This window comes from Mesitornis unicolor, unplaced genomic scaffold (assembly GCF_000695765.1).
Source record: "Mesitornis unicolor isolate BGI_N332 unplaced genomic scaffold, ASM69576v1 scaffold7953, whole genome shotgun sequence".
NCBI lineage: Eukaryota > Metazoa > Chordata > Aves > Mesitornithiformes > Mesitornithidae > Mesitornis > Mesitornis unicolor.
In genome coordinates, this window is record NW_010173926.1 from 16,353 (window position 1) to 38,155 (window position 21,803).

Here is a 21,803-nt window from a genome sequence, read left to right on the forward strand (position 1 = left end):
TGGCCCCCATTATTTTATATATAAAGGCAGTTAGTTGGATGTAATTTATGGAAACTGAATCTACTCGCATAACCTGCTTACCTTTGAAGTAGAGGAAACTGATCTGTAATGAGCATTAGGTTTCATGTGAATACTCTCCTTGATCTGTATAAAAATAATTGGACTTGGAGGGGGAAGAATTTAATGCCTTACTGACAAGGTAACAGTTTTTTGTTCACCCAAATAGGAAATTGTCTTTTAAAGACCCCCCACAGTACATATTTTCTACTTGGCCTGTGTGGAGATGATGACTAGTGACACTGGCTAAAAATACTTGTGCTTTCTGTTTTCCTGCTTATGAGATAGTTGTACAAATTATTTGTTGCTTGTGCAGTATTAATACCTCGATTTGGCCACTGCTAAACTGTCTCTGCATTTTTTTTTATTATTTCCTGGATTTTTCATGGTAGTTGGTTCAAGCCTTTGTTTCTGTGAGTAATTTGTGATTTTTTTTTTTAATTTATTTTTTTCCTTCCTTCCCTTATTTCTGTAGGTTCATTAAGAGCCCCTCCAACATCTGGAGCTCCCCCTCCAGCCTCTGGAGCATCTCTTCCTTCTGGCCACCTGGCATACAGTCAGTTTGGACATGGAGATGTGCAGAATGGGATTCCAGCCTCAGCAGCCCCGATGCAGAGGTACATACAAGAAGAGCAAATCCTAACAAAAGCCTACCTTGGTAGGCCTATGCTAGGCCTAGACCTTTTAGGATCTAAAATAAACTAAATACTTTGTTTTTCCTGTGGTGGACACTGACTCCCTTTTTTGCTTCCTTACTGGTTTGGAACAGCGTTTTGCCATAGGGGTATTTGTTAGACAGTAAGAATCTCTGGAGATGAAAAACTTCTGGAAGGATGTGAGCAGGTTTCAGTGATCAAAACCACTTCTTCTCCAAAGACTTTCTTTGTGGTAGTAATTTTCCCATAAGAAGTTTTCTGATTCCCACAATCTGTCTTGTTTTAAAACTTGTTTTGTGCATCCATGCAGCTGTAGTATTTGATTCCTTGGCAGTGTGAGTTGATCTCCGTCTGGAGCACTTTGCTGTCTGTCATTACTGAGTAATTCCTTGGTTCTAGGTCCTTTTCTGTCTGTTATGGTTCCCTGAGTTATTTTCATCTAAAGCTCTTGGGCATCTTCTCCAGAAAAATACTGCCATTACCTCTGTGGTGAAAGTGGCAACAGTCCTCACTGCTTCATTCTGATTGCTGGTTATGGGGGGAGGTGGTTGGTTTTTGTTTCCTTCTGGTTAAGCTCAGCACCGTCAGCTGAAGAGTCCAAATCCTTTGAGCAACAGAGCATTGTTACTTAGCTGTGCAGGCCTTACTGTTGCCCTCCCTGTGCACTCTGTTGCAGTATTTCTTATTTGTTGCTGTGACTAAAATGGAATTAACAAAAAATGCTACAAGTGTAGTATTTCTATTTTAAGAACCAATAGACTGTTTTAATGAAAGAGATTCAGATCTATGCTGGATATACATCATTATTTTTCTGAAGCCGAGCGGCAGTGTTCCATATAAATAATTGTGACCCAGCTAGTGTTTATGTGGTAGAACAAATTTTAAAAGGCACAAAGAATTGTAACTGCTTGTATAATGGGGAATCCAGTGAAGTTTCTCATCTTTCTTCTCAGGCCACCTGCGTCTCAGCCGTTTCTGCCAGGCTCAGCACCCACGCCTGTCAGCCAGACATCTACGTTCCAGCAATATGGTCCACCCCCAGCCAGTGTACAGCAGCTCAGCAATCACATGGCAGGGATGACAATAGGCAATACTGCAGCCTCTGCTCCTCCCCCAGCTGGACTGGGCTATGGTGAGGTTTCTTGAAAGCATAGAAATAATGCTGTTGCTTTACATTTATGCTAGTAATTTCATAAACTATTTGCTCTTGTCAGTGGTTCATTAGCATACGGTGATAGGAATTCTCTGAGTGTTGACATCTGCCATAGTAAATGGTAGTTTCCTTGGGTAATAAGGTCACTGGGGATACAGAACGGAGACTATTGTAGAGGACAGTGCAGGAAGTACTGCAGGACATGAGTAACAATATTTCTCCTCTACTAGCTGAGTCTTGGTATGAAACACAAAAACAGCCTATCCCTAAGTCAGCTATTGGAGAGTCTACAAGCCTTGCCACTGTAGAGCAGCAACCCAGTCAAAAGAAAAACAAAACAAAACAAAAAAGGCAAAAGGGCTCAGTAAATCACAAAAGGCTGAAGTTATTCTGAATGCTTCTGCGAAGCATTTTAATTGGATACTAGAGATTTGTCTTCAGTTTGTGTAAACTGCTCTGACTACACCTTGGTTTTACTTTAATTGTTTTGATAAAGTACTTTTTTACAGGCATCTCTTATTCTCTAATACAGACTTTGTAGGAAAACTAGAAGTAGGAGATGCAGATCTCTCTAGCCTTCAGCAAATGTGTTTTTCTAAAATTATCTTCAGAAACAGTGCAGTGGTAAATACGGAAGATGCTAGTTCCATGCAATTAAAACCATGAAGCTCAAAACTACAGGCTCCAACTTAGTGTGGAGTTTAAGATACAAACTTATTTCAGTTCAAGAAATCAGTAGACAGACTTGCGGAGGTTCTTGTTGTCCATACTCCTTGCTTTGCCCCTGTTTTTCTGGCCCTGCATCCTGAAATGTGTTCTGATTATGTAAAATAAAAAGCTCAGACTTTGGGAGAGAGGACAATGAAGTTGTCCTGTTGACAAGTTTCAGATCCCTTGGAGGAGTTTCAGCTCTCTGATCAATTTAGGAGGGTGTTCACTTAAGGTTTGTCTCTATTAGTACTGGCAAGTCCGTCTGAAGATGAGAAAGTGGTAGATAGTCTAGAGCAAATGGGTTTTGCTTGCATCTTAATTTTCTTGAGGATAGAAGAAAATCGTTACATCATCTCTTCTTCTTATCAGGTTCCCCAACATCGGTTCCCCCAGTCTCAGGAAGTTTTAGTGCAACTGGATCTGGTCTCTACACACCCTACACTGCGAGCCAAGGACCCCCTCCTACCAGTGTGTCTCAGGGTCTTCCTTTGGCACAGTCTCCGTTTCCTGGTCAACCAGTATCAGCTCAGCGCCCACCTGCTCAAGTCCCCGGTTTTGCCCCACCTCCCTCTTCTACAGGAATTGGACCTTCCTCTTACCCTCCTACCACGGGTGCCCCAAGGCCACCTACCATGCCAGGCCCACCACTGCCTGGGCAGACAGTTGCTGGACCACCGACGTCCCAGCCTAATCATATATCCTCACCACCGCCTCCATCAGCTATGTCAGGGCCTCATCCTGGGCCTCCCATGAGTGGCCTCCATGGACCGCTTCCTCCCACTCATCCTCCTCAGCCAGGATATCAAATGCAGCAGAACGGTGAGTGCTCCTTCTATGGAAATTGTAAGTTAGGTGTGTTCTCTGTGTGCTGCAAACTGAGAACTGGATTTCGGGTTTGTTACTTGTGGGCTCCTGGCTGCACTTCAGCGTCTCCCTCTTATTTCCCTGTGCTTGTATCTGAAGGAGAAATCCAAGATAAACAATGGGATGTCATTCTAAGATATTTGTCATAGGGGTTTTAATCAGATCAATGTAACTAAAGGAATCCTGACTTGCTTGGCCCAAAAGGTGTTCAATAATTAGCGCCATAATACCTCAAGAATTTGTGATGAAAATTTTATTATGAACTATAATTTGATGTCTGCAAACTCATCTTTCCAAAAGTAGAGATTTGAAATCCTGAAAAGCCTTACTATCAGTTTTTCCTTTTGTTTTTTTTTTTAAAAAAGTGGCCAGTGTGCATATACAATGTGTATGAGAGGAGTCGTTAAACACTGAAAAGAAGTTGCTATTTTTTCTTCTTTCATTCACAAAACTGTGTTTTTCTCCTTGTAGAACCCTTCATGTTTTGTTTGTGTTTAGAAGTGATATTAGTTAAACTTTGTGAATTATAAATAGGTTTTGGCTGGTTTTTGATCAGTAACACTTACAGATAGCTAGAATAAAGTAATCGCGTGCAAGTGTCAGGATTGAGAGTCCTGTCCCCCGTGCAGCTTTGCACAACTGCCCAGGTAAATTACTTAAAAATATCTGTCCAAATAGCTATGAACTGTAAAAACACTAATGGGGTAAATCATGCTGTTATTCCATAACTGGCTAAAATTGTCTAAAGTAATATGAAATAACTTCAGGTAGTTACAAAACAAAAGAGATAATCACACAATAACCTATTACTGTAATTTCAGACAAGCCAAAACCACCCAAGATAAATCCTTGCATCCCTTCAGTTTGAGGAATCCCAGGGTCATCCCCTGGCTTATTTGGCTGTTCTGTATGCACTTCCTATTAGGCAGTTCTGCAATGTAAATTAAATGTTCATAGTACATGATCTTAATGCGTATTTTAATCATATTATTCTGAAAATAGCTGTTAGTCTAAAAACCTGTTTCCTTAAGTCTGGTTTTAAGGAGGAGAGTATCCATCAGTTTACTGGATCACTGATAGAGATGTACAGGTCTAAGCTGGAACACTGATAAATATGTTTAATCTTAATTAACTGAACAGCACGTTATTCTTTTTTTCTTGTTTTTTGTCAATGAAAGTGGGAAGTGTCTGATGAGGAAATGCCTAGTAGTAGCCATTATTTAAATTTGCTGTCTCTTTCTTGTTAGGTTCCTTTGGGCAGGTGAGGGGTCCCCAACCAAACTATGGAGGAGCCTATCCAGGAACACCAAATTATGGAAGTCAACCTGGACCACCACCTCCACCAAAACGCTTGGATCCAGATTCCATTCCAAGTCCTGTAAGCTTGCTTTGTTCTTACCTGTGTGAACTCTTACGTAGCATCTTTGCATAAACCAGAACTGACAAAGACCAAAGCTGAAAACAGGTTTCTTGTTCCAAAGAACATCAGTCTGTTTTCCTGCTCGCTTTTTTCTTGTATAACCAGCTTCAGTCTTTTGTTGTGAATAAGCCCAGAAACAGTATTTTTCTTGGTGACTAAAGAAAGACACTGAATATGCAAATCAATGCTCAGGTCTTTTTCTGTACTATGTTATGAGAATCCTTGAGGGCTTTGATTAAGTTTGTATCTCCATTTCAGGATTCTTGCTTAATGACTTTCCAAGGTGAACTGATTTCAAATTTGGAGGTTACAATCTATGAACTGGATGATCAAAGTTTAAAGTAGGGTTAATAGAAGATGATTGTAGTGCTTTTCCTTTCTATTTTCCTATAATCTCGTCGAGCTGGTTAGCATTTTTTTGGGTCATTGAATCACGACACTACTTCAGTCAAATATGGACAACTTCTCAAACTGGGATTATCTTTCAGGATGGAGAAAGGATGAGCAGTGATGTGCAAAGGTTGGCAATAATGAGTAATATTAAGCCTGGTGGTATTGTTGCTACTGGTCTACTGTGCTGTTCCTTCCACTGCTGCTGATGCTGTTCTGTTATTTTCTCAGAAGGCCGCAGTCATTTGATAAGAGGAAACCTTTCCAGAGCAGTGTTTGCGATGAGTTTACTTCAAAACTATAAAAAAAATTTAGTCTTGAGTTAAATCTGAGATCTGAACCAGTGCTGTTCAGAAGTTATTGCTATTTAAAAAAAAAATTATCCGTTTAGACTCCAGATTTAACTTTTAATGTAAAGTTTATGACCGTATTTTTTTCATAGAGTATAAAAAGTCTTTAATTGCTTGTCTGCTTCTCTTCTCTTCCACTAAATGAGATCGCAAATGGCCTGTGCCAGTTGCCTTCATTTTAGCATGTCCTTAAAGCATAAATCCCCCAATTTCTAACCACAATGAGCACGTGAACCACTCCTTTGTTAGCAGTGTTTTCGGAGACCAAGCCCAATATCCTGGCGGGACTGGTGTACGCTGCAGAAGCTGATGTTTCCTGTTGCATGAACCAGTATCCAAATGTATCAAATTCCAGTGCTACAGATTTGGGTAGAGAGAAGTAACACTGTTACTTTTTGGTTTATTATTCTTTTTTTTCTTTTTCTTTTCTTTTTTTTTGTGGCGCTCTTTTTATTTTTTTAAATAAAGCAACTTAATGAGCTGCCACCCCAGCAGAAACCCAGGCACAGAATAGACCCAGATGCAATTCCTAGTCCAGTAAGTGCTGTATATGTCAATTGTAGTCTGTGTGTTGGTGACCATCTGTGCATGCCTGAAACCTGAACTTCACCTCGCTAACCCTCCATCATTAATCCTTTACCCTTTCCTTGCTGTCTTCTGCTTGCCTTATCAAAATGAGTAACATTACACCACAAGAGGTTGTTAAAATCTTCTGTTCTGTGACGAATGGTGAGGCAATAGAAAGCAGACTGTTTCAGAAACAGATCATGAAGAATGTCTCCCCTTCACTTTGATCTTTAGATCTCCTTCGTCAGATTCCAACTGGCATTTTCAGTGTAAGCCATCAGCATCATTGTCCGTACAACGTGTGCCTTGTTTTAACATACGCACAGCACGAGCGTATTTTCTACCAGTTTTGAGCAGAATGTAATTATTGTTCTTGTTGATACGTCGGTACTGGGCTAATGCTTTGAAGTTCTAAAATTGCAGATGAACTGTTTTGTTTGGATGGTAATTCCTGATACAAATCTTCTAGTAGATTATTGTGAGGCATGGGGAGCTCTAAACATTCTCTCATTATCTGTGCTCATACACAACCATTAAATTTTGAATTTGAAAATTTAATGTTTATGTGTAGAGAATCTTACCTAAAGAAAAAAAAAAAGCAGCTACCTTTTGGATTGGAAGAAAAAAACCCACATTTGACTTTCTGTTACACTCATATCACTTCCTTCTTGTTTAGCCCAAGTTGGTCATGTAACAAGTACCAGTGGTAAAATCACCAATGTCTGTCAGTCTGTAGACTTGAAATGGAACTAGGCTTATCCTAGAGTAGTCACTGTGATGCTACGGGAGGCTTTCTGCTAGCAACTTGGAAACCTTAGTGAGAGGTAGAAGTTCTGCCGTGCAAACTTCTGCATTTCACAGTTTACTCCAAGCAAAGGCACATATGTTTGGTAACAAAAAGAGATCAGAAGAATGATTGAGAGCTTTAATGCTTTCATTAAGGCACTAGTATGGAAATGTAGTTAAAACTGTATAATTACACTTTCTGTTCTTATGTTAAGGTCAGTGGACATTTTAGTCAAGTAAAACTGCTTAATGCATTTCCATTATCTTAAGCTTATTTACATTAATGAAGAATTTGAAATACTGAGAACTTTAAGATTTTTACTGGCTTCGTGAAGTTTAAGCTTGATTCATTGACAAGTCTACTGAAACTTTACTTCCCACATCTCCAGAATTCAAATCAAAAACTCCTGAGCATCACGGTGTACTCAAGACTTCTACCTGAGCTTGCAAACACCTGTCCTTAGGTCAGAGTTACAGTAGGTAGAAATAAACACATACTGTGATAACAGTGGGAACATAACAGAAAGGAAGAGCCAAGTTACCTACAGAACTTCACCCTGAGACTTTACAGAAGCTTATAATTTTAATTTGGCTAGGACCAGTATACAGGGGAATATCACCAAAAACTCCTTCCTTGATCTGTGTTTGGCTTTTATGAGTTAAGATCATGTCTTAAAACACAAAATATGTTACTACTCAAAATACTTGGGGAAAAAGACAATTTGCAACTTGTAATTTATTGTTAGTCATTAAGTACTATTCAAAATCAAACTGAGAGGTGACTGCTTGACAAAACTTACGTGCTTTAGACTTTTTATTTTTAGATATAGTAGTGTTTGCCTCAGGTCTCCTTTTCACTGCCTTACAGATACACATTTTGTATTTTACACGACTTTGAAACCAAGTCACCAAAGATTAATGAGGTGTTTTCCATCATAGATTCAAGTGATTGAAGATGACAGAAGTAACCGTGGGTCAGAACCATTTGTCACTGGAGTGAGAGGGCAGGTCCCACCTCTTGTTACTACGAATTTCTTGGTCAAAGATCAAGGTAAGCTATTTTTCTTTTCCTAAACAAACAAAACACAAACTCCAAAGAGTCAGTGACAGAAATGTCTGTCTTTAAAGGGAAAATTTGAGGAATTATTTCAGTGGCTAGGGGTGTGTGTTTCACCAACAGAAGCTTAGTTTCAAGTGTTGATATGAACTCAATGTGGATTCTTCTGAGGGGTACCTAGTAAACCAATTGGCAAGTAACAGATGTTCCAGATACCTGCTTTAGAAAACCAGCATTAAGTAGGGATATCAGAAAGCAACAAGTGAAGCCCCTTCTGTAGAGCTGTATCAATGACAGTTAAGAACTGAAATTTGCTAGCAGTATCATTTGAATTGGCTGGGAATTGTATTTTTTATTTTTTTAAATCATGAGTGGGGTATCAATTGGTTTGTGGGCTTCATAGAGACAGGATATTTAACCTTTTAATTTCCCATGGTTTTTTGGAGATTTTAAGCTCCCTTAAAGATTCAGAATCCAATTCTACAATCAAGTGCTTTACTTTTCAGCCAAAACTACAAAATTAAACACTAGAAATGTTTGAGTTCTTCTCTGCCTGTAATACATTTCAGTCTACAAAAAGAGTGAAACAGGAAAGCCTTTTCAGAGGTTTAAGTTGATGTGTAGTCAAGTTAATTTGTTTTAAGGGCTTTTATTATACATAGTTAATCATAAAGAGGCATTTTGTTTGGAATTCAAGCTTTGCGTAGGTTGAATTTAACTGATTACTTAGTCCTTAGACTCTGTGGCTGAATGACACAACTGAAGGTATCTTTATTTCTGTTCTTGAATATTAACTTAACTCGTACTGAAATTTGTGGGGATTTTTCTTTGTTTGGCAGGTAACGCAAGCCCTCGGTACATAAGATGCACATCTTACAATATCCCCTGCACCTCAGATATGGCCAAGCAGTCCCAGGTTCCCCTAGCTGCTGTCATAAAACCGCTGGCTACTCTTCCCCCAGAGGAGGTGAGAACTGTATGCAGAGTTACAGATGCATTGTATACGCTCTGAACTCATCAAGAGAATGCTATTAGATGTCAACATTTAAAAGACACATTGAGAAGGAATGTTTAGGTAATGAAGACTAGGTAAGCGTTGATTCTCCCACAGGTGTGTGGTAGAGATCTGTAAGGCAGAAGAATGTTGTGTTCAAAACATGTAGTATTTTGATCACTATGATAATTTCAGCTTTTTTTGCAGTAGCTGTCAAGCACTATGACCAAGTGACCGAAGTACTGGGTTGATCACAAATGTGTGCACTTCCAGTTGATCTGAGCTTCTTTCTTGGCCTAAAGTATTTAAATGATTACTCACTGCTAAGTCTCTTCTAGGATGTCAAGTTGTGGAATTGGATGAGAGAGTATCAAGCAGCACTGGTTAAGCTGTGTAATGCACATGTACGTGCATGGCACTGTATCGAGTGGCAAGACAAGGCAGTACTGAGCACTGCTGAGCTGCACTTGTATTTCTGCCCTTGTTCCATGCAGCAGTTACTTCCTTCTAGCTGTATTGTGTGGCTAGCTAGCCTTTTATCTACTCTCTCTGGTTGCTGGCAACATGAAAGCTTTGAGAAATTGCAGAAATAGAAATTTTATGAAATATTCCAAATACTCTGGCTACCATGTAGTGTTAGCCTGTTTGGAACAGTGCCATAAAGACAAATATACTTGTTAAATTTGAATATGTATGTTTGCAGTATTCGGTGCCCTGCTAAACTTAGCTTTAGCATCTGCTGAGGAAAGGAATATTCTCTGGGCCTTTAAGGGCATTTTTTTCCTGTTGCATTTCATTAATCTTCCTTAACTATGGTTTGGATTTTGACAACTGGTTTGTGATAAAACTGAGTTGGGAAGTTAATTCCTGTATTGTGGCTGGAGTTTAAAAGGAGCACAGTAGGAGTATGGGGTCTTATTTGAGAACCCTGAGGGCTTGTGGAGTTGCACATTTTTAGAGAAGCTCTACAAACAGCTAGTTGTTAGGTCTCCTGGTGTGTTTATGCTTCGAACAAGCACTTGTGATATCCAGAAAAAACATGGCTAGAATGGGAAAATTGCCCTGGATTCCAGTCAGCTTCAAGCATTGACATTTATGGCAAGGGCAAACTGCCTGTGGAGGGGCCCTTCCAACAGATGAAGGCTCAGCTGTTCAGAGCAGTAAGACTGTAATAGAGCTAAAGCTTAACATACCAGTAATGAAGGGATAAATGTCTCATGAAAATATCGCATTCAAATAAATTGAGAATATAAAAAAATCAGCACCTGGTTGCCAGATGCAGGACTTTTGCCCTATGTTATTGTTCAGAAAACAAAGCTTGAGGCTTCAGAAAGAAGTATGGCTAGCACTGCATCTCTAGAGCACCCTTGTAGTTGGCTTGCATGCAAGTTACTGGGGGGAGGCTGAGGAAAAAAGGTTATTGTGTGGCAGTACGACACCAACATTGCCTGGTGGTCAGAAAACTTGATTATTTTTTTTTTCCCCTGAGGAGGTCAGCCTAGGCAATAGGAGCTGAGAAACACTGGCTGCTAAACCATTGTACTGTCAATAAATGATTAGTGGGGTTGAATGAGAAATGTGACACATCTGTGGCATGAAGAGGAAGAAAGTGACTGGAGCATTTCCTCAACTCCTATTCAATGAATATGTTGTCTCTTAAATGTGATCAGAGGTTTAGGATGACTGAGAGAATTAAGACTGGACACCTTTAGTGTACTAAAATTTAAAAGTAAGTAGTTAAACTTTCTTTTGAGCTAGATTCTTAGTTATGAAATGTGCTTTGAGCTGTGAGTACAGCTTGTAGCTTGCACATGTTCTGTCTTAATCATTTTAAAGTGCTTTCTGCTCGTTCTGAGTTTGAGAAGCTGCAGAAGTTGCTAAGCATCTTACTCTGGTTTGACTGCAAAAAGAATATATTATTGGTAATAGTTCAAAAGCTGTATCACTGCATAATAGTTATGAGGACTTGCTATACAATGGAGTCAAGACAAGCAGAACTTATGGATATGCTTTATTTCATGGTGGACTTCAAAATTAAGTCTTCTCAGCTGAGATTCTGTAAGACAGTCTGGATGCTCCATGTGCTTGAATATATGCAATGTAATGACTGGCTTCTATTTTGTCAAAAAGCTTGCTTTTTACAAGGCTGGAAATACAAGAGGTGAAGAGTTCCTTTTAAAAAACCCAAGCTGTGGTGAAATGTGAATTAGAACCTCATGAGAGTGAGCACATCACAGCCATTCTTTGCATGGCTTTTGTGTTCAGCTGGGATACGTCAGTGCTGTGCGGTGTGGTACTCCTGCCGGAGCACGTGCAGGTTACTGTGTAAGGTAGTGCAGCACCATGCAGAAGTACTTGTTTGTGTTACAGTGAGATAGCCCATTCATGACTGCAGCCCACAGAGAACTGCTGTGCTAGAGCTTCAGTTGAAAAGCATTTACAAAATACTTGTTCAGGCTTCCCTCGCCCCCTTCTCCCATAGCTGCCAAAATGCTGAATTCTGTGCAATGTGCAGGGAGATAGTTTTAAGCTCTGCAAAACATGCGGTCTCTTCTTTCTTATCACCGTGTGATCTTTCTTTTCTTTTCCCCTCCCTGCTTCCACAGACCCTTCCTTACTTGGTAGACCATGGAGAATCCGGTCCTGTCCGATGTAATAGGTGCAAGGCTTACATGTGCCCTTTTATGCAATTCATTGAGGGTGGAAGAAGGTTCCAGTGCTGTTTCTGCAGCTGTGTCACTGAGGGTAAGGTTTTTTTCTCAAAATCGGCTTCTAGGCTCCATTGGAGTGATCCTTGAACAAGAGGCAAGCAAATAAATTTTTACAATTTGTAATCCACACTGTGCTTTAATGTGTATTTGATCTTGTTAAAAAATCATTAGTGCTCAGTTCTGAAGTCACATTCAAATTAAGTAGGTGCTTATCCATTGCAGTATTATTGTATCAAATTTTTAACATGAGGTACTTAGAGCATAATGTGTGGTGGTTTGAAAAGATATTCATGCTGTTTTCTTAGGGCACTTTAAACTTACATTATTCTGTGACAGACTGTGATACACCTCTAGTCAGTAGCATGAGTTAGGACTTTTTTTGCTTACAAAGCCTGTTTAAACGCTGCTTTGAGATGAGGTTGCCCCAAAATCTGCTGCAGCTGAATAGGAGTGTTCCATATATGCCAGTTAATCTTAGTTATTCTTCTAAATTAATATAAAATATTGTTCCTTTTAAGCAGAAGTCACTATGTGCAGCCCATAGCATGACACCCATAGATTTGTTTTGAAGGCACGGTGGAACATAAGGTGCAGCAAACCTTATGGTGATGTTTTGAGTGTTTCATTTGGTATTGCTGATGGCTTTTAATGGACTGTTCTTATCACCTCAGTTATGCTGTACAGCTGTTTGTACAAACCCAGCTGGCAAGCTGACGAGGGTCAGAATTGGCCAACTTTAAAAACACCTTTTCTGTCTGGTGATTTTCAGCCTGCATGCACTCCCTGTCCCTGCTCGCTCAGCAGCTGTATGAATGGCTGTACCTGGGACAACTGAGCAGGGGCAGGAAAGGGAGGGATGCTCAGAGACTTCTGGTGAAAGCAGTGCTATGCAAATACAATGTAGCTGTACTGAATACTTGAGAACAGTTTCTGTTTTCTCTGCAAGGCCAGAGGTAATTAGCTTGTACTGGATGTGTACAGCATAATGCTTATGCATAATGATGTCACTGTTTTCTTTTGAACTGCTGAAGCTTTGAAAGTTTAGAATAATTTAAAGGTGGTGAATACAATCATTACAGATAATCTCATTTTATTTTCCCTTGGAGCTATATAGGCAGCTATAGCTGGAATACGTTTTGCCACCCTAGCAATTCTACAGGAGGGACTCTCTGTCATGGTAGTTCTTGGGGCACAAAGGAAATGCTTTCTTTGTTTCTGCAGCTGACTTTTGTAGGTGAAAACTTAACTCTTGTTTTACCTTTCGATGCCTGGTACCAGCACAAAAGTACTGGGCTTGTGGTTACACTTCTGGTTCCTCCTTAATGCTTTACAATCCACTGTAAGAAGTACCTTGTCTGCTCTGAAAAAAGCATTATGGCACCTGAGAATGCCTAGAAAGCTTTAGTCTTGTGCAGCGTGGGAAGGGCAAGAAAAAGCTAATTCATTCAGCAAAATAAGGAGCTCAGTATTTTGGTGAGATGTCATTGTGTCAGTAATGATGTAGCCTGTAGTTTGCCTCAAACCCTATTGCAAGTCATTTGTTACTACTTATACAAGGTTGTTACATTTTTCCTTTGGACTAAATCCTTCAGAAGGATACTAAGAGTGTGTTGTAGTGACATAAAATGTAATGATACAATAAAATAAAATGTAGTGAGATAAAATGTAAAATGATAATGTAAAGGAGATTCAGGAAACGTACAGTAGTGACTATAAAGTGCCACCTGCTGCATAAGACAAACTGGAAGCAGTTTGTCTCTATTTCTTGGCTTTAATGATGCTCTTAAATTGCATGAATGTTTTTAGTAATACTTGTGTGCCAGCACAGAGTGCTAGCTAGCTTTCTTGGAGTTCTGAAACTGGTCTTGTCATGTTAGCTCTCTAGTCGCAGTGTTTATCATGGATGTGTCACTGAACTTAATATGTTTTTCCTTCCCCCAGTGCCACCTCACTATTTCCAGCATTTGGATCATACTGGAAAGCGAGTAGACTTCTATGATCGACCTGAGTTGTCACTGGGGTCTTACGAGTTTCTAGCAACAGTTGACTATTGCAAGGTATGTGTTTATTACTGTGTCTTGTTTGCTTTCCAATAAAAAGCCTATTTTTCTAAAAGTAAGAATGACATCAATTGTCTGGGGCTGTTTTCTAGCTGTCAGAGGTAATTAACAGCATTAGTCCAGCCCACTTCACTGTGTTAGATAATGTGCTTGTCTGCTTCTTTCCTAAAGCACAGGAGGTCTTGTTTACACATGACATAATACAATTTGGTTACAGCTGCCTCTGTCATCGTTTTCTAGAGCTATATAAGCAGCTATAGCTGCTGTTACCTTAGCAGGGAGGGATTGTCCTGCAGAAGGGACTGTCTTGCAGTAGTCCTTGGGGCAGAAGGAGAATGTAGGAGAGATTCAAGAAATGATAGCACCTATGCAATGTGCCACCTGTTGCACAAGGCAGACTTTACCTGTTGAACGTAAATTTCAAATAGTGACTAAAACCACAATAATAGTGTGGAGATACATATTGTCAGAGCTGGTTCGCTTCAAAGATTTAAATAATAATTAACTTCTAAGGAATAGGAAATATTAGTGCAAGGTGTTTATTAAAGCAGCTTCTATATCTGCTGAAATAAATGCTGGGAAAATAAATGCCTAAACGTTGCAGCTTTATGATGCCTCAGCTTTACTTCAAGTCAAGGGAAAACCCAATTTATCTTGCTTCTAGCAGCTTAAGAAGCATTTTTAACTCAAATAAGATGAGATCTTCCCAGCTTTCTTGCAAGTTCTTCTGTTTTGCAGTTGTTCTCTGTGCCTTTTCCAGTATGACCTATAGATTTCAGAAAATGGTTGACTTGAAACAGGTTTTTCTTTCCCCAGGCAAACCTGATACTTAAGTAGAAGGGAGAGGTTGCAGTTCTCAGAGAGGAAAATCTATTGCTTTGTATTGATGAAGTCACCTATAACACGTCTCGTCAGATTCCAAAGCCTTGAGAACTGACAGGAAACTTCCCTGTCTGCTTTCCCTATCTGGCCTGGTCATGTAAATGGATGATTTAGTTGTTACTAGGCTGTTCTTCACTGAGCAATGGCAAAGTCAGTCATGGGCATGTAATACTGGTCCATTTCAAGCACAGTGTGCTTACGTGTCTGTTAGTTGAGCAGGGATGGGAGGATGATCTGAAGAAACAATTGCTGCTCATGGGTAGAAAAGTACATGAAAGCTGTTAGAGTTTTGACCAGGACTCATTTGTCCGCGTTACAGAGCTGTTGTGGGCTGCATTACGTGACCATCATGTGACTTCTTCACTCTCTTCCACAGAATAACAAGTTTCCCAGTCCACCTGCTTTCATTTTCATGATTGATGTGTCTTACAATGCTGTGAAGAGTGGCTTAGTGAGGCTAATATGTGAAGAATTAAAGTCACTGCTAGATTACCTACCCAGGTAGGTATATGGTGTACTACTGTAGCTGGGCAAAATGGGGGAAACTGTTACTTTTTCACTTAAAAAAAAAGTTAGAAAATTTTTAAAAAAGCTAATCTTATCAAGTTTTTCTTCAGAAAAGGGCAAGCAGAGCATCTTTCTGGGTACATTGCTAGGTGAAAATAAAGTTTTCCTGCCTTTCATTTTTCCCTTATCCTTTATGGCATTAGGTTCTGCGTAATGATTTCACTGTCTGCTTAGATGTGAAGACAAGTGTGTCTCTTTACAGGGAAGGCAACATGGAAGAATCAGCCATTCGAGTAGGCTTTGTCACCTACAACAAAGTGTTACACTTCTATAACGTGAAGAGCTCGCTGGCACAGCCACAAATGATGGTTGTCTCAGATGTGGCAGATATGTTCGTGCCGCTCCTCGATGGTTTTCTGGTGAATGTGAATGAGTCCAGGACAGTTATTGCCAGGTAACAGAAACTGATTTACAGTGTGTATAGTCCACTATACTGCAGATTTGTCATATTGTTCACCTAGAAGGCACTCCGTGTATTTTAACTTCTGGTACCATGAGATTAAGCTGGTGAAGTTGCAGGGAAAATTCTTGGAGTAAGGGTGTATTTGGCTCATAGTCCAGCTTGGCAGAAGGTGTAAATATATACATACATATACATACACACACACACATATATATATGAGTTGATTTAGTGCAGAAGAGCATTTCTGAGGAAAAAAACCAAAACTAAACATAACGAGAATGATGCAGAGTGAAAGTTGTAAGAATACTAAATCAGTCTTTAAGGCAACTGCCTAGGTAACTGTAAATTGAGACAAGGGTGGTGTCTAATTTTGGTTCTGTGGAGAAAATGGAATGAGTGGGATAGAGAAGATAAAATCTGGAAGGAAATACAGAAATTAGCAAAGTTTTGGCGAGCTATTTAACAGGATACTTGAACTGTAATTAAACTGTGGTGTGTACCTAACTGTCCTGGCAGCTAGACCTGCCACTGCACGTTTTTAAAGACAATTTCTAGCCTGTTTTATTGTGCATTAACGAGCATAAATACAAAACTGTGGATTAAACCTATTAATCTTTGATTGTAAACAGAATGCTTGGCAAACAGAGGCCAAAACTCACTGGACTTTCCTAAGAGTTTACTTATAAATATATATTGGAATATATTAAAAGAGCAGAAATACAGAAGAGCTATTGGAGGAGGTATCAGCTGAGGTTATTCAGCAAGCACTGAGGATTTGGATGAGAGAAGCCAGTGAAGAATTAGAAAGCGTAGTTTTTTTCACAGATAATGACATGCCAAATACTGTAAAAATTACACAGATTTAGACATGTTAGGAACTTGTGTTTAAACCAGCTCGGTCTCATACATCATCAACTGCAGCTGTGTGGTTTTTTCAATTACTTGGAATCTTGAATTCCTCCTTTTTTCTTGTTCTTTCGTAGTCTGCTGGACCAGATTCCAGAAATGTTTGCAGACACAAGAGAAACAGAAACTGTTTTTGCACCTGTGATTCAAGCGGGGCTGGAGGCGTTGAAGGTTAGTAAATGCATTGTCATGGCAAACTGTCTGCAGTCAGAGGACTCTGAAGTTCATATTCTGCTAAAACACACACTAATAAGACAATTCTAAAGCTTTTCATAAGTCGTCTTGTGGTAGATGTCCTACATGTAGGGAGTACTTGACTTGTTCTTCAAGTGCACGTACCTCTGGTTTTAGGTAGCTATCAATCTGTTCTCTACCCAATTTTTAAAATAAATTTTGCTCGAAGTGCAAGCCGTGGCTTAATCTCAGCTGCCTGGCTGGGTTTTGCTTTGAACAGTTTGCAGAACCTACAAAAAAAATCCTCCAGCGTTAAAACCAGATGCTGAAGTCTGTTATGTCTCATTGAGGAGTTTTGTGACATGGTGTCTTTCCAATCCTGTGCTTGAAGCTCTGGTATAATCTTAAATAAAAGGAGAAAATGCAGTCTGTTGAAGTTGCCCACACCAGTGTGCTAACCAGGTCAACCTTCTGTAAAGTTCTTTCATTCCGGTACTTCATCCAGATAATTACATGCATGATCTAACTCCCAATTTTTATACATTGATTGCCTGTATGATTCCTTCCACAACTGTTCATATGGCTCTTTGCCATGTAAGTCCTTACAAGTCTCTCTTAAATTCCATTTTCATGACAATCGTTCCATCAAGAAATTATATAAATTACCAATGGATTGTTTACGTACTGCATGTGTCAGAGAAAATAACCTACTAAACATTTGCTAGTGTTAACATAGGTTATTGATTTAAAATTAATGATATGTTGAAGCTCAGATTATAAAATCCTTTGCTGTTTCTGTGACTTTTCCTTTCCCACAAACTCAGTAGCTGCAAACTGGAGAAGAAAGCAGTCTGACATATCTGTACAAACTCCTTTGTAGCAGAGTCCTGCTTACTGCTCTGTGTCTTCCTTGGAGCCAGTCCTGGAATTACCTCAGTTCCAGGAGAACTCGTGTTTCTGTAACTGACCAGTAAGCGGTGCTCCCTCTGTTGGATACAGTTGAAGTAACCCAATGATCACTGGACCTGTGTGTCTGATAGAGTGCCTTCCTGGCATGAAGAACTGATGTAATGAGAATGCTTGAATGCTTGTTCTTGAATTACAGTTTCCCTTACAGTTTTTATAAATGCATCTAACCTGCGCTATTGCACTCGCTTTCCTGCAGGAAGCTGAGTGTGCTGGCAAGCTCTTCATTTTCCACACCTCTCTGCCCATTGCAGAGGCCCCAGGGAAGTTAAAGAACAGGGATGATAAGAAACTGATCAACACAGATAAGGAGAAGGTAATAATGACTTGCATCATGCTTACATTAGAGGTCTATGTTGTGCTCTTTTAGATAAAATAACTCTGAAGCAACATTAAAAAAATTATAAGGGTAGCATGTAATGTAACCATCCCAGCTAATATCTTCTAACATTGCGCTTTTATCTTCTGTTCTCAAGCAGAGCTGTGTAGACTTGACATCATAAGGAAAACTGGTAGAAGAACAAGAAGAGATAGATCTAGATTCTTATACGACATAAAATACCATAGCTGGGTTAAAGTAAATGTGCTGAGCTTGCAATTAAAATAAGAAGTGTAGTAATTTTCATAGAATTCAATAGTTCTTCAAAGGCAGGGCCAGAAAGAATTTATATGATCCTAATTTCCCTGAAGAGAAAATTAAGTATAAACATATATTGGCTGGGATTATAGACTGGATCTCACTTTCCTTTTTTCACCACAAACTCCTGATCTTATCCCTGATTTCTTTTCTTAGACTTTATTTCAACCACAGACAAGCTTTTACAACAACTTGGCCAAGGACTGCGTGGCCCAGGGCTGCTGTGTGGATCTGTTCCTATTTCCAAACCAGTATTTGGATGTGGCGACACTGGGTGTAGTACCTTACCAGACAGGAGGCTCCATTTATAAGTATGCATATTTCCAGGTAGGAGTGACATTGACTCAGATGGTATTTGATGTAAATAAAAGTTACTGTTTAGTTTAAAGGTTTTTTTCATAGTGTGTACCATAGGGAACACGTACCTCTTTGGAAATGAATTGCTACTTAAATTTCAAGATTTTAATAAAAATTATTTTTTTAGCTTTGTCTTTACATGAAATATCTCTATTAAAAACAACAAGAAAAGCTATGCTATAACCTTTTGGCACAATATTTTATTAGCAGGGCACTGCGCCCTATATGATGGCTAACTTTTAGAGTAAAACTGCGTAAGATAGTAACTGTTAAAATTGCTTTATGGTTTATGGAGCAGCTCTGATTTGTGGGACACTGAAAGTTGAATTATTGCTTATGTTCTAGCTGGAGACAGACCAGGATAGGTTCCTGAATGACTTGAGAAGAGATGTCCAGAAAGAAGTAGGATTTGATGCTGTAATGAGAGTGCGCACAAGCACAGGTGGGTGTTTTAAAATTGACCACTTCAAGCACATCATATGGGAAGTTAACAGTTTTATCCCTCATTTAAAACATCTTGAGACTAAGCTATGCAAAAATCTCTGCTACAGCTTTGAAGTTGTAAGACTTTTGTTAAGACTGAGCAAAGATCCCTGCTGGAATCTGTCAAGATAGCTTAGTGCCACTGATGACAGGATTTTCAGGGCTCCAAAGGCTGGCTGTCTTGTTATTCTGATGAAAATTGTAGTTCATGTTGAGGCTTTTTTTTCATTATTTTTTTTATTTAGGTATTCGAGCAACTGACTTTTTTGGAGCTTTTTATATGAGCAACACAACTGATGTAGAGATGGCAGGTTTGGACTGTGATAAAACGATCACAGTGGAATTCAAGCATGATGACAAACTGAGTGAAGACACTGGTGCGCTCCTTCAGGTGAGGTGGGATGTTTTCTAGGAAAAAGAAGTGAGCTGATAATTTAGTTGTCAACAAAATTGTGTTGAGGCAGAACTAAATCTCAACTGGGGAGAGTGTCTGTTGCAGAAGAGGATGAGGTCATTTTGAACTGAATTCTTAGACACTCCTTCAAGAACTGTTTGTCCGTTCTTTCTGCCTCTTACTGTACTATTAACCTTTCAGCATACTTGTTCTCAGGGTCATCTAGACTGCTTCAAACGACAATGTATTTTCCAAGACCAGTTCCCTTAATACAAACTGCTAACATTGCTGCTTGTTATCTTCCACTGACCCTGATTCTTAGCATATGCTTGTAGCTTATTCTGCAAGTCTTTTACATAATTATCTTATTTGCTTAGGCATCTGAGTCCTAGTTTTTAATGAAGTATGATCAAACTTTGACTTTCTTATAGAAAAGTGAGGTCCTGCTACAATATCCTGGTATTTTTGTCTCCTACAGTGTGCTCTTTTATATACAAGTTGCGCAGGACAGCGACGACTCCGGATTCACAACCTCTCCTTAAACTGTTGTACGCAGCTTGCTGACCTCTACAGAAACTGTGAGACAGACACACTCATCAATTACTTGGCTAAATATGGTAAGGATAAATATGGTAACAAGAATTGCAACCTTTAACTGCTGTTAAAATGCCTGTTGTCATCCAATGACACATGTTTATTCTCTGCATTAAATGTCAGGTGGCAATCCTGATACTTCAGCCATTTGTGGGAAAGAGCATAAAGCTGCAATGACAGTATTGTTGCTTAGGATGAGAGGTACAGATAGAGGGTATAGCCTTAAACAAATTCTCTGATTTTTTTTAATAGAGGTTTGTATTGGCAGCTGTCTGAATTCATCCTTGTCTGTATTTTTGGACTGTTTTAGTTTGTTCTTTAACCGTTTCAGAATTTGTTCCGGAAATAGGAAATGGTGGCCTTTGCTCATAGATCTGGGTTAAATATCATACTTTTACACATTGTACCCTATTTAGCCTTTCTAGTTTGCAGTAAAAGCCTACAAATCCAGCAGAGATTGAGAGTTGTGTATGTTTATCGTTATTGAAATGTAAGAAACAGTCCTTTTTCAGTCCATTAAAGAAAGATAGCCAGGCTATAAAAGGAGATTTTATAGTAGCCCATGCTTTCAAGTATGACTACGTGTATGTTAAAGTACGTGGGAGATAGAGAGATGGAGGATATGTCTTAAAATGGACGAAATTGGCTTCTTCAGATCTTCAGTAGGAATGTATCATCTCTTTCCCACAAGTTTGAAAGGGTGGAGAAAAAAGACTTCCATAAACAATAGTTGTTCAGATTTACTTTGTGAAAATAGTGTTGGGTTTTCTACTGTCCATGAGCAGTCACTTGATAGCTGTCAATCTCTTTCCTCTTTCTGTGCAGCATATCGTGGAGTTCTGAGCAGTCCAGTAAAGACTGTGCGAGATGCACTGATCAACCAGTGCGCCCAGATCCTAGCTTGCTATCGAAAGAACTGCGCTAGTCCCTCTTCTGCTGGCCAGGTAAACTTTGATGCTTTCACTTGCATCACAGACTCGGGTATTAAAAGGTGATGAGAGCTTCTTCCTATTTAACCTACTGAAAAAAAAATCAGTTGCTGTGCTCAGCAGAAATTTGCAGAGAGAAGACTCAGGGAAGTAGAGAGACTGCAATTAAAACTGTAGTTGAGGATGGCTTCTTGGACACCTGTCTGGAGCCCAGGAAGCACTGCCTGCTCCAGGGAAAAGTTCTTTATGTTACTTTTGCAAGTTCATGATATCATTAGACTATCAGCTTTCACTGCTCACAGCTGTACCACACTTTGGTTCATGCAAGCCTCGTTTTGTCAAACATAAGCTTATTTAGCAAGACAGCTGACCGAGTTCTGTCTGCTTGTGACTTGTAGCTGATCCTTCCTGAATGCATGAAGCTGCTTCCTGTGTACTTGAATTGTGTGTTGAAGAGTGATGTCCTTCAGCCTGGTCCGGAGGTCACAACGGATGACCGTGCCTACGTTCGTCAGTTGGTCACATCCATGGATGTGGCAGAAACAAATGTTTTCTTTTATCCCAGGCTTTTGCCCCTGGTGAGTAATCCAGGATATTCTTACCACTTGAGACTTGCTGTTGTCTTAACTTACCGGTTTTTACATTTTAGCAAGGGAAAGCAATTTGAGAAGGTTTTGGGATCTGCCATCTGTTGGGATACTTCACTTGTTCCACTCGGCGATAGATGCATTCCTG

General features: G+C 39.6%; 1 protein-coding gene across 2 annotated transcripts in view; it reads left to right on the forward strand.

Moving 5' to 3' along the window:
- The window catches only part of SEC24C (SEC24 family member C), a 29,094-nt gene that overhangs the window by 5,308 nt on the left and 1,983 nt on the right, over positions 1-21,803 (forward strand). For both annotated transcript variants that reach the window (XM_010180872.1, XM_010180873.1), the window contains 18 exons: positions 533-674; positions 1,667-1,845; positions 2,947-3,396; positions 4,689-4,819; positions 7,894-8,005; positions 8,851-8,978; positions 11,612-11,750; positions 13,658-13,773; positions 15,035-15,159; positions 15,428-15,619; positions 16,612-16,705; positions 17,874-17,990; positions 18,468-18,638; positions 19,014-19,110; positions 19,397-19,542; positions 20,024-20,162; positions 20,965-21,083; positions 21,467-21,646. In XM_010180872.1, the coding sequence (XP_010179174.1) occupies positions 533-674; positions 1,667-1,845; positions 2,947-3,396; positions 4,689-4,819; positions 7,894-8,005; positions 8,851-8,978; positions 11,612-11,750; positions 13,658-13,773; positions 15,035-15,159; positions 15,428-15,619; positions 16,612-16,705; positions 17,874-17,990; positions 18,468-18,638; positions 19,014-19,110; positions 19,397-19,542; positions 20,024-20,162; positions 20,965-21,083; positions 21,467-21,646 (2,777 nt within the window). The remainder of the gene's footprint in view (positions 1-532; positions 675-1,666; positions 1,846-2,946; positions 3,397-4,688; positions 4,820-7,893; positions 8,006-8,850; positions 8,979-11,611; positions 11,751-13,657; positions 13,774-15,034; positions 15,160-15,427; positions 15,620-16,611; positions 16,706-17,873; positions 17,991-18,467; positions 18,639-19,013; positions 19,111-19,396; positions 19,543-20,023; positions 20,163-20,964; positions 21,084-21,466; positions 21,647-21,803) is intronic.